General features: G+C 40.3%; 1 protein-coding gene across 1 annotated transcript in view; it reads right to left on the bottom strand.

The window, feature by feature from the left end:
- The window catches only part of NUFIP1 (NUFIP1, FMR1 interacting protein 1), a 32638-nt gene that overhangs the window by 12220 nt on the left and 8075 nt on the right, over window positions 1-12343 (bottom strand). The window contains exons 6-7 of the mRNA XM_019529890.1: window positions 6667-6759; window positions 2801-3069 (exon numbers count right to left, since the gene is read on the bottom strand). Of these exons, the coding sequence (XP_019385435.1) occupies window positions 2801-3069; window positions 6667-6759 (362 nt within the window). The remainder of the gene's footprint in view (window positions 1-2800; window positions 3070-6666; window positions 6760-12343) is intronic.

A 12343-nucleotide genomic window follows, 5' to 3' on the forward strand; every position in this document is an offset into this window, starting at 1 on the left:
AGGTCCCTTCCGACCCTAGAAACTATGAAAACAAAATTTTCCCGTTTCTTCACCTCCCAGCTAGTTTCTCCACTTCAAATGAAGTGCTTTATTAAACTGAGGTGAAAAATATATTCTGTCTGCAAAAGAGCTACTGCTGACAAAAGCAGGCTTGACAGTCCAAGAAACTCTAGATCCAGGTGCTTAGTGAGTTGTACCTGTTCAGTGGTTTGGCTTTCTTTATAGGAACTTCAACAGCAAGCACAAACTGCTTGAATAATATTTTCAATAGATCAAATTAAATATGACCCTGCCACCTAGAAGTGGAAAAATATATTCAAACAATTAGTTGATTTTTTTCAACATATAGCATTACTATCCTATCCTGACAAGTAGTAATTGACAAAACATTCATTCTCTTGAATTATTGGGATTTCTATCCTGCAGTGGGATACAAAAACTGAAGGAAACCAAAACCACATTTGAGCAGTCTGACAGTCTATCAAATGGGAGTAGTGGAATATACCAAACGTTTTTCCCCATATGTTTATTATTTTAAGAGACAGAGCTCAAGCTTCTTGTACTGTCAAAAAACCTATTTATATGCCATACCAAGAGTGCTATATCAGTGCAGACAGAATAAATAGCCATATAGTTCAAAAGTTATACTGCTCCCCTCCTACAGGAAACACTTTTTAAGATCAAGTTTTGTCACTTTTCCTTATATTGCATTCATCCTTAAACTTTTAGGCTCTCAGTCCGGCAGTTTGGGATTCAAAACACGGTAAAGACTATTTCATGGTTTTCAAGAACAAGTTCCAGCGTGCAAACATTTCTAGTCCTATTTGGAGTTTTCAGAAATAATTTTTGTAACGGTTGGTTTTAGGGTGCATTTAATTTGACACGATTCCTTTAAGCTACTATGCAATATTTATCATGCAACATGTAACACTGCGCACAAACTTCTACTTGGCAGGGTTTCCAAAACCTGACTACCAGGCAGGAATTGCAGTATCTAAATTTAAACAACTCAGATTCAATTTCTTAATTCCTCTCCTGTTGCATTCCACTCACTGAACTGCTCTTCTAAACAGAAGCGCAGGCAAGAAATGTCACTGGTTATTGCCACAGCACTCAAGGCAGGAAAAAAGAAGAGGTTGGTTTTAAGTTAAAAAAAGAAAAAAAAAAAATCAAAGACCAGCACTGCACATGTTAAATGTCCGTTACACTTATTTCCAATGTTACAGTAATTTCCAGAAGTACCTTCTGCTGAAATATCTTATTTAACATTAGGAGCAAATTGCATCTTTGGGCCAAACAGCACTTTTTAAGGTTTGCTTTTTTGGTTCCAAGATCTGAATAAACAGGTATTTCCTAATCTTTTGAAATTACAGGTAGCATAAAGCTATTTGTTAAATGTTGAAACACTTGTGTGTAAAATGGACAGAATTTGACTGTTCTTTTTTAGTGTGGAGAAATATATTTTTACTTATCAGCTAATAGTTCATTATTTGCTTAAAGCTTGTAAGTATTAAGCATATATCTTTATGTACACCAGTAGAGTTCACATTTGACATCCTGCCTCCTATACTCCAACCCCCTCCTCTGCTTTGACTGCCATCTTGGATTTTCAGGAAATTCTTAAAATCAAAATGTGCACTTAGTCTTTTTATCTGTATTGCTATAAATATTAGGAAAATAAAAAGGTACAGAGAATGGTCTCTTTCACACGTATGTTTACTGAATAGTCAGACTAGCCTGTACTTGAAATCTGTGACTCTACTGGCATTACTGAGGGTGCTTCCTCTGACTAGAATCTTATCTGTTGATTTCTTTCCAAATTACACTCCTTATTTTTCTAAAACTCCTTCTCTTCATTACCTACTACATTTCTTTTTTCTTCAAATCTCAAATATCAACGAAGCCAGAAGTTTCAGCTTTTCTTATTACCAGGTACAGGTCAGCAGAACCTCCAAAGATCTTGATCTATTATTTTCTCTCTAACAGGTTAATTCTGCTCAGCTAGAGATTTCCTGAGCCCAGGACTTCTAATACATTGACTCAGTCTGCACAGTTCACCCTCCATAATGCTCATATTGCATTTTTTCCCTGAGAAAGTTCATGTTCCTAGCCAGGATGCATCTGAACAGGAATTTCCATCCAAAAGGAAATCCTAATGAGGGTTTAAAGTACAAGGACATAAAAACAACCAGACAGCCACAAATTTATGACCCATTGATGCTTAAGCTGGCATGACCACAGGGCAGGAAAAGCCCCAGTAATGTAGCAAAGTGACAAAGAGAAGACTTGTGGTTGAGTGGCAAGCTGTCCCTGCTGCCCTCTGCCAAATCAAGAGGAAAGTGTTACAACTGTTGCTGTGAGCATGGGTCTTCCTAATAAGTGCAAGCTCTCTCAGAACCCAGCAAACAAGTTCTGATCAGACCTCCAGCTCTTCTAAGCAGCTGTTACCTAGATCAGGGGTTGGAAACTTTTTATCAGCAAGGGCTGCTGCTTGAGACCCAGCCCCAACCCTAACCGTCTTTCTACCCCCTCCACCTCCTGTGATGATCAGCAGATCCTGTGGAAGGAACAGATGGAAGAGGGCAGGAAGTAGGATCCTGGGGATGCCTCCTCTACTGCTCTGGCTGGACCATACTGCTGATTCCCCAACCTGCTGTGAGCTGGATCCAAGTCTCATCACAGGCTGGATTCAGGCTGTGGGCCACAGATTGCCACCCTGCCCCAGGTGAAAAGCAAGAGTAATTTCCCTAGCTGTGATGTTTAAAATAAGATCTCAATTTTCTTTGACTGTTTTTCTTACCAGCATCACTATTAGCCAGAATGCTAAGTGGATCCACATCCTTTGCACAAGCCTGGGCCTCTGAAACAGGCTGTTTTTTAGGTTCTTTCTGAAATGCATGGTCTTCTGGTCCACTGGCTGCACTTTGTGCCTTCTGTGGTGATGCATAAGCATCTTCACCACTTTTCTTAAACTTTTTCCAGAATTGACGCTTCTGCTTTCCCTTCTGTTTTTCCTGCTGCCCTGAAGGTTTTTCTTCTTGAGGAGCTTTCCACATACCCTTCATTTTGCTGACAGAAAGAATTGCAAAGATCTCATACAAACAGTATAGGAGAAGGAAAGAAAACAAAACAAAATCAAAGCAAAGAAAGAACTGTGTTCTAAAGGAAACAAGAGATTAGAGGAACAACTTGTACTTCAACAAAATCTGTGAATTTCCCCTCTCATGTGCCACTGCACTTAGTTTCCCCAAAACTCAGCATATTGGGAGTTGAATATAAATTTACTAGAATATCAATTATCAACCTCAAAGCATTTTATTTGTGGTTTAGGAGTTTTACTTGGTGACTAGCCCAATGAACTAAGACATGATGGAAGGAGAAAAAAGTTCAACAGGCTACCAACATGAAAACAAGGCACGAGGGCACGTTTTATGGCCACCAAGACTGAAACAATTCTTCATCCCACATCAAAGTCAATATTCCCCTCATTTAGTAAGGCTATTCTCAAAAGGCAGAATAGAAGAGATAGGAAGAGATCTGTTACTACCACATTTCCTCAGCTGAAGTCACCCCTTTAGTTAGTTCTAGAATATATTGTTACAGTGCTGTGCAAAATCCTAATTTCTTAAACAGATCAGACCAGCCCAACTGCTATGTCAGCTTAATCCACTGAGGACTTGTCTCCTTTCAAAAGTGTGTGCATTTTAAGGAAGGGGAAGTAGAAAATAAAAGATAGGCTATTAGTGAGAAGAAGGAAGTTCTCTTCCTTTACAGCAGAAGGTTTCAAGTTCTAATCAGGGAACCGTGAAGTGCTTTCAATGAAAGCAAACTATGGGGACAGCCAATTCTATGAATCACAAGGATTAGTCCATATTGTAAGAGGAATCTCAGAAGATCCCAGCAAAAGCTAAAACTGGTCTCTAAAAAAAATACAAGCTTGAGAACATGGTGAAATGTTTTGCACATATCTGAATGTGGCTACAGTGAGAAATTAGGTATAAAAATAGTAAGTTGTGCCTACGAACAGCATTTCTTCCAAGTGAGTTACTTTGGTTATTGACAAAAGATTAACTACCGTCAGCACCTCCAAACACTTAGAGCAGGGGTGCTCAGCCTCCGATTATTTGGCGAAACGTGGCTGGCAGCATCTTGGTATCCAGGTCACAGGGCTCACCACAAATTGGGAAATTTAGCAATGGGGGAGGGGTAGCAGGTATTATTGCCACCCTCCACTGCTGCCAAATGCCCAAACCCCAAGCTCTGGAGTGGGTTAAGGCCAGGCCATGACCCCTTGCCCCATTCTTCCCCCCTACATGGCCAGGCTACCCTTGTAGGGCTGGGTTGGGGCTGAGATGCTCCCCACCCATCTGCACTGCCAGCTGAGGCCCTGACACCCATCTAGGGTGCTGGATTGGGACCACAAGCCAGACCCAGCCCATGCACAAACCAGGTACCACCCATCTGGCCCACGGGGGTAGGGTGGGGAGAAAAGATTAAGCACCACTGCCTTAGAGGAATGCAAGAACTTCCACGCCAGAGTGGGCCGGACAGCTCATTTTGCTCAGTTCCCTTTCATCAATGCACATACAGTGAATGAGAGGTCCCTTTGTAATACTCAGGCAGTTGTGCAATACCAAGCCAGGAACCAAAAGGAAAAAAAAAAAATCTGAGTAGTTTCAGGGGAATTAGAACAAAACTCTCAGTTCTGATAGGAGATTTCCTATGACACTTCAGGCAAGTTGCTTAATCCATCTGTGTATCTGCTCCCCATCGATAAAATGGGAATATTACCTTCTTCCAAATTTGTCTTTAAACTGTAACTTCTATAAAGCACAGGTTTTCCATGCATTTGTTCAGCACTTTGTACAAGAGGATTATGCAACACCAGGAGGTTAAAGAACATTGTGATGGGGCAGCTGCTGTCTTTGATCTATGGACACTAAAAACCTGTGACAATTCTCAAGATCAGAAACCTGTTGTCCAATTCCAATGCAGAACCTCCATTCTGCCTTCCCCTTTGATAGATCTACTAAAAGATGCATTCTCTACTTCTTGTCCAAAATGGTTGCACTCAGTATGGTACCAACCGGCTACTGCAGTCCACCTACAAATGGCTGCATTTAAGTACTAAGGGATATGTTTCTTGTATTTTCTAATCTAATAGACAGGAATGTTAAAAATTAACATTTGCAAGGCACTTAAGTAGTACTTTTCTACAGTGGCTCTGAAGTGTTAATTACCTAATCCTTTTTAAAATCTTAGTTTGCTGTTTGCCTGAATGCCACAAGGTTCCAGAGAATAAGCTGCATTCTAGCTTGCCTGACACATCAGTAAGTTTTCTACATAAGCACCAACTCCAGAATCTTTATTGTTGACATACAAAGCAGAAACGACAGCTTTCTGGACAGCAGATTGAGTCTGTAGTGCTAGCAGTTTGGACAAAGATTTCTAACCTAAACCAGCATTGCAGATAGAGGTCACCAAGTAAAAACAAAAAATGGAACAGCTAACAGCTTAAGAATCGTTTTTCTAAATCACTTTTCTAGCAGTAAAACTACTGACATGTGATAATCTTAGGCATGAAAGGCAAGTGACCTTTAGGTGCTGCCTTCTGAGTCACAGCTCACTAACAGTCAGAAAAGTGCTATCAGAAAAAAAATCATTAGACACCAGTGATTGTACTACTTGGACAAGCAGGGATCACCTTAACCTCTAGTTATGAGCCTCTCTAGGCCTCCATTTCCAAGCATTCAAGCTTTATATTCACTTCTAATGTGTTATTACCAGTGTTCATTAAATTTATTCCATCTCACATAAGCCAGACAAGGAAAATGCCACCTTAGTCCTTAATAAGTAGGAACCTTTGTTATACAGCCCTGCAGAAATGAGCAAAGACAGACCGGGATATACTGCAAGTGTGACAGAGCAGCTTCTGCAGTTTAGTCTTCATTGGGACTATCTGCACTGCTATAAAATATCAAATTAAGACAACCAGGTTAAGGTTCCCCTTTCTATTAACATATTCAAGCTACATTAGAAGAGCTTACATGGAACCAAGTTCTCTTAGTACAGATAAGTCTGAGTCCATCCCTGCAGACCAGCAGAAATGCTCCACATGGAAACAGGAAAAGCTCTAGCATTTTGAGCTGGGAACACTTTTGCTGATCCTACTTAGTTCTGATCAATTAACAAGAGGCTGGGGCATTGGGTACATTCTAAGAATAAAGAAAGAATAAAAAGGTGGGAAGATACAGCCAATCTCTCTCTACAGAAGCCTGCATGGTGACTTCCAGGGGTTTGCAGGTAAGATCAACAGGAATCCAAGAAGAAACAAAAGGCACACAGTGTAGCTTATTATTCGGTGACTGAGCTTCTTGTTTTAAAATTTAGACTACTTTGATATTTTGTTTTCTTAAGCCAGGGAACACAATCTGCCCAGAACATCAGGACTGTAACATGATTACCGTTTCAACTGGCTAAGTCACAAAAGAGGTTTGCACAGTACTGTGAACAACATTAAAATTTGCAACTTGAATAAAACGAAGGATATGCGGACAGTAAGTTACAATGCCCAGTAAAAGCTGCAACCACTTCTGCAGCATGTTTGAAAAGGAGTGGACTTTTAACCAATTACTAGAAGGTTAAATACTGCCAGAAAAAGCTTACCCAAATTGTGGAGTTGTCAGCACTTCACCTCTCTCTTCTTTCTCTCTTTGCAATACTTTCTTCTTTTCAATGTTTGCCACTGTAGGAAAGTTTCTAGAGAAAAAGACAAAGTGTAAATGTTTAGTTTGCACCCGTCATAATCCATACCTGCAACATACACACCACATGAATGAATGCAGTTTAATCTTTTGTGTCTGTGAAACACCTTTAAGACAAGTTTAAAGTCAGACTGTTTGCTCATCATACCAGGACTGGAAACGGAGAGGGAGGAAATACACCCACCTGTATATGTACACAGGTACAGAGGGTACACTGAAGTGCAATGGCTTTATTAGACAATCTAATGACCTCACAAACTAAAAAGACACAAACATCCCAAAACAATAACATCTACAGATTCCACCAGGCCATTACATAACATGACACGCTTTTGCCACAACCATTAATAGTTCTTCAACCAAAACATTCAACTGTCACAGGCACAGTGCGTATTTATCAAGATAACCCCATCTTCATGTGAAAGATTTTCTGCTCATTCAGGCTGGATTTTGCTACACAAAAAACATAGTTCATCAGGAGAGCCTCCAGACACACAGGACTCCTTTATGACAACAGGTAAGGAAAGCACATGTTTCCTTTCAAGCAATATTCAGTATTGTGGTTGCACACTGACCTCAGTTTCACCAGTATTTCTGTCCTCTTTAGCAATTTTTCTTGAAACTGGAATAAGTCATGCAGACCAAAGCATATCCACAGTTATAACTGTTTCACAAGCTATTTCTTTGCATCACCCCAGACTCCGTTCTTCCTTAAGGAAAATGGTACACTAGTTCTAACATGCAAAGTCTGATGTGAATCATTGCAAGAGATCTTACAAATGGCTCTTCTATTCACCCATCAGAACTTACTCTTTCAGTAGAGACCCCACCACTTTGTAAAGCACTTTGAGATACCAAGAAAAAAAGGATATATTCTGTTCTTAAGGAACGTAATACCAGTTATTAATAATTAATGTCTGTTAAAAAAGGAGCAGCATCAGCCTAGAGCGGCTACACATGCAGAGTTATCAAAAAAACACAAAAACAGCCAGCTTTTTGTGCTAAATATTTCATCTTCTCACACATCCTCCTCTGTTTTGTAGCAGCAAAAGTACATGTTAGCAGAACAAGCTGAGGCAAGACAGCTGCCAAGAAAGGAGGCGAGGTGAAAAAGAACAACAGAAATTTTTACAAAGCTCATTCCTTCTAAGGTAAGGTTTTTAATGGGGCTGGTAAGTTTTTGCAAATCATGCTTAGATATACTTTTATTGTATTTCTTCCAGAAGTCCTAATGTTTATCACATTCTATACCTTCCATGGGAGTTATTCCTGCCATTGCTGTAATCAAAAGCAATGGTAACTAAAGCCCAGCAGAAAAGCAACTGTTATGCATCTTCCAGTTTGCCATTTCTCATTTCTTATCACTGCCGAAACTGATGTGCATCTAGTGCATCCATGCTACTATCTTTCCAATAGCTATATATCAGAAAACGTCTATCAGTTGTGCTATTTGCCACCATTCAAGGAAGTAAATATATTCATGCAACAGAAAAGCTGGCTTTTTGCTAACTTGAACCAGATGCCTATGATGAAGAAAGGTAGTATCTGTTGAATAAACTTAACCAGCACTGACCAGGCCAACATGTGGAGTTGACAATGTTGCTCCATCCCAGTGGTTCGTACCCAGATTGCCACAACACCCTGGGGTGTTCAGTCTTTCCTCATAAGTCAAATCCCCCAGCCCCTCACCATTTTTGTTGCCCTCCGCTGGACTCTCTCCAATTTGTCCACTTCCTTTTGGTAGTGGGGGGGTCCAAAGCTGAACACAGTACTCCAGATGTGGCCTCACCAGTGCTGAATAGTAGGGAATAATCACTTCCCTTTGACTACTGGCAACACTTCTACCAATGCAGCCCAGTATGCTGTTAGCCTTCTTGGCAACAAAGGCACACTGCTGGCTCGTATTCAGTTTTTTCTCCACTGTAACCTCCACGTCCTTTTCTGCAGGGCAGCTTGTACCGATGCATGGGATTGCTCCATCCTAAGCGCAGGAAATTGCAGTCCTCCAATTTGTCTAGGTCACTCTGAATCCCAGCCCTACCCCTTTACTACAGAGCCATGCACTAAATCTTTTAGCCAGCAGAATGTATTCAATAAATGCCCAGATGAATGAAGCTTCTACAAAGATTACATCAACATATAGAAGAGACGTACCAAAGTAAGGGAAAAGCAAAACAAATGAGTTCAGGAGATAGTTAAAGAAGGCAAATTCGATAACCTATTCAGGCATAAAAAGCCATTGTAAAGGACAGGCATAAGAATTCCATTTTCACACTAAGGGTGTCTGGCTGCAATTATCTCAATAACTTGCAGTGCGATAGCTGAAGATAGGGTAGTCAGATTCACCATGTACAAACAGGATACAGATTTCTGTGGGAAGGAGCTCTTTTCAGACAAAGAAATACAGGAACTGTGCCTTATGTGATAATTAGTGTGGAATGTCAACAAGTATGTGGCTGGTCAACAGTTCTCATTATATTTCTTCTCACTATTTACAAGACTAAAAAGCAAGAGACTAGCCTACTTGCTGGGGAAGAGGAGGGGGCAGGACCACATCAGTTTTGGTGATAAAGTGAGTCTACACAGCTCATGAATGGCTACTGGCATCATCTGTTAATATACTAGGGCAATGAGGACCTGGGAACCATCTCACTATACTGCCTAATTTTAAAGTTTCTCTGGACAGGAAGGGACTCACAGGTTACTTGAGAATTATCAGCTCTTTACATTAAATACAAAGGCCACAGACACCACAGCAATTCAAAGTAACACTGCAAGGATAAAGAACTGGTTTCTGGGCAAACAGAAACTAAGGGTATTTTTACACATGCAAGCACCACAGCACTAGGCACTTTGAAAAGCACTGGGCACTGTGACGTTTGCAGTTGTCCAAGCAGCAAAATGCAAAAAGCTGAGAAAATGGCAGTGATGCATTTTTGAACTAAAACACATTGACAATGTTTTAGTTCAAAAGTGCACTGCCGCCATTTTCTGCGTGCTGATACGCATTTTGCTGCTTATACAACGGCACAGCACAGTTTGCCTCAGGTCGTGTTCAGAGCAGACTTGATTAATTGAGTCTGCTCTGAAGCAGCGGATCTCTGGTGTATCATAGGACAAAAAAGTATACGTATAAATGCCCCAAGATGTTAATTTCCCCAGTGCAGGTGCCTATATATTCTTGGTACAGATGCATTTTTACTCCTGAATTTTTAGGATACATTCAAAAGAGCAACTATTTAAAAAAAGTAGTTATGACCTTGGGAAATAACCAGAATGCTGAAGGAATAAGCAACAGAAGAACTAAAACAGCAATTAAAGCCTGAGCACGGAGCTAAATGCATTAAAATGCCGCCGCTTGCTTAGGATCTGACCATTTATGACCTGAAAAAAAAACAAAAACAAAAACTAGCTCCCTTAATTGCAAGAGAAACTTCAGACAGTAAATACACGCCCCCTTCAAACACCACAAACCTAAACAACATAGCAGCTCAGGCTCCCTCTGGAATCCTTTTTTTGCTACAATGCAAAGTTTACTGAAGCTTTGTTGCTGAGTCACATTACTAAATTGTTACTTTGCTGAAGGCTCAATTTATTGCTTCACAAAAACTATATTTTAAGGACTTTCATACAGATTCCTTACTTCAAAAAACCCCCAAAATAACAGAAGTCACCTAGGCAGTCATTCTGCACCCATGTATTATAACTAAACAAGATGTCCACACAGGACATAAAAGCACCAAAATGAACTACAGAACCACACCACCTAGTGGACTTAGCTTTAGAGGATTCTGTTAGATTCGGCTACTTCTACAACTTCATTAATCCTTTTGATTTTTATTGGTCAAAAGGTTCATTTCCATATATTTTAGTATGATGATTCATGCAGGAATTTTGCAGGAACTCAGATGTAATAGGCCTTAAAACACTGGTCAAAGCAATGAGCGGAGTGGTCATTCCTTAAGGAGATGATCCTCCAAGCCCAAAGGAAGGTAATCCCAACAAGGATCAAAGGGGGCAAGAGGGCACAAAAGGCCCCATGGCTCACTGAAAGCAAAAGTCTCCTGGATAAACTATGGCAGGGGGTTGGACTTGATTATCTGCTCAGGTCTCTTCCAACCCTACAAACCATGAAACTTATTTCTTACAAGAGGTGCTGGTCAGTACTTTGCTGTTTGATCTTCTATAACTATTTTCGGGAAGGTCAGATATAGCTACAAGCAAAACATGAATTTCATCATATGAGCAAACTGTATGGTTATCAGCAAAAGTTGGGAATTCTTACACAAATATCCCAAACAAGAAGACTGATCACTATAACCCCCATCAAAACACACGCATACAGCATCAGGGCACATGAAAAGCTAAACAGTAATTTTCAACTATGTTGAATTTTTAATGGGAACTAGTCTAGCAGTATATAAAGCTAGCTATGGACTGAAGCTATGTCTTGCTAAATTCAACATTGATTATAAGCCTGGGATTAAGGGCTCTCTAAAAGTGTTTTGTTTTGTTTTTTTTAACCCATCAACATCAAATTCTAGACAAGTTTAAAGAAGTCAAAAAACAACTTTTGAATTTCTAAGAGAGAAAAGGAAACTTTGGGTTTCACACCAGCTGCCACAAGACAATAGTCTAGATAATCTTTTTCTGGTTAACAACAGCATCAGGAAAATAGACTGTTGCTACTAGAGCATGCACTATGTCAGGGATTGGAAACCTTTTGCTAGCCTGGGCTGGCAACCCAGCTGTGGGTCATAAAGCTGTCCCCACTGCCACCATCACACTGAGCAACCAGCTGTCAGCCCTCACCCTCACAGCAGATACTCAGTTCCTCTGCAATGAGGGCAATAGAGATGTGACAGAGCAGGAGGCGGCTCCAAAGCTATCAATTCCCTTGTGCTGAACTGGATCTTTGCGAGATGTAGGTTGCTTACCCCGGTATTTATTTAAAAAAGAACAAAAAAAACCCAATTTAAGATTATGGCAAATTATAAAAATTGAACCGGACAGTTGGCAGGCCAAGGCTGTGGGTATAAACAGAAACTTTTCCTTTGTCCTGCCTGTATAGGCACAAAGCAATCAGGGCTCACGGACAGAGGTGATATCTTTTATTAGACCAACAAGATTTTTGCAAAAATCTTTAAAAATTAAAGGAATTTAAGAATTAAAAAAATTGCAAAAGTCTTGTTGGTCTAATAAAAAGATATCACCTCCATCCATGCCACTTCCCTGAAACTGCACCCTTCTATGAAAGCAGGTTCAGGGAAGCAGCAGGAAGCAAGAGGGGATAACTTCCGCACTCTCTCAAGCAAACACATGCCAGTATTGTCTTTAGGACTCCATTAAAGCAGCCACCTTGACTCTGACACTTTAGCCCTGTGTCTCTGTAGACACTCACAATACAACAGAACTGCTCTACATGTACTTTACCTAGCACTTCACACACACACACAAATTAAGCTGCAGCCAAACAGCTCATAAGGATTATTTGGATAAAGAAGGGGACAAGCCAAGGACTGAGATAACAGAAGAAAACAGTAAGAGAACTTTTGATGGGTCTGAATAAATTCAAGTCA

This window comes from Crocodylus porosus, unplaced genomic scaffold (genome assembly GCF_001723895.1).
Source record: "Crocodylus porosus isolate Cpor-Errol unplaced genomic scaffold, CroPor_comp1, whole genome shotgun sequence".
NCBI classification, from domain to species: Eukaryota; Metazoa; Chordata; order Crocodylia; family Crocodylidae; genus Crocodylus; species Crocodylus porosus.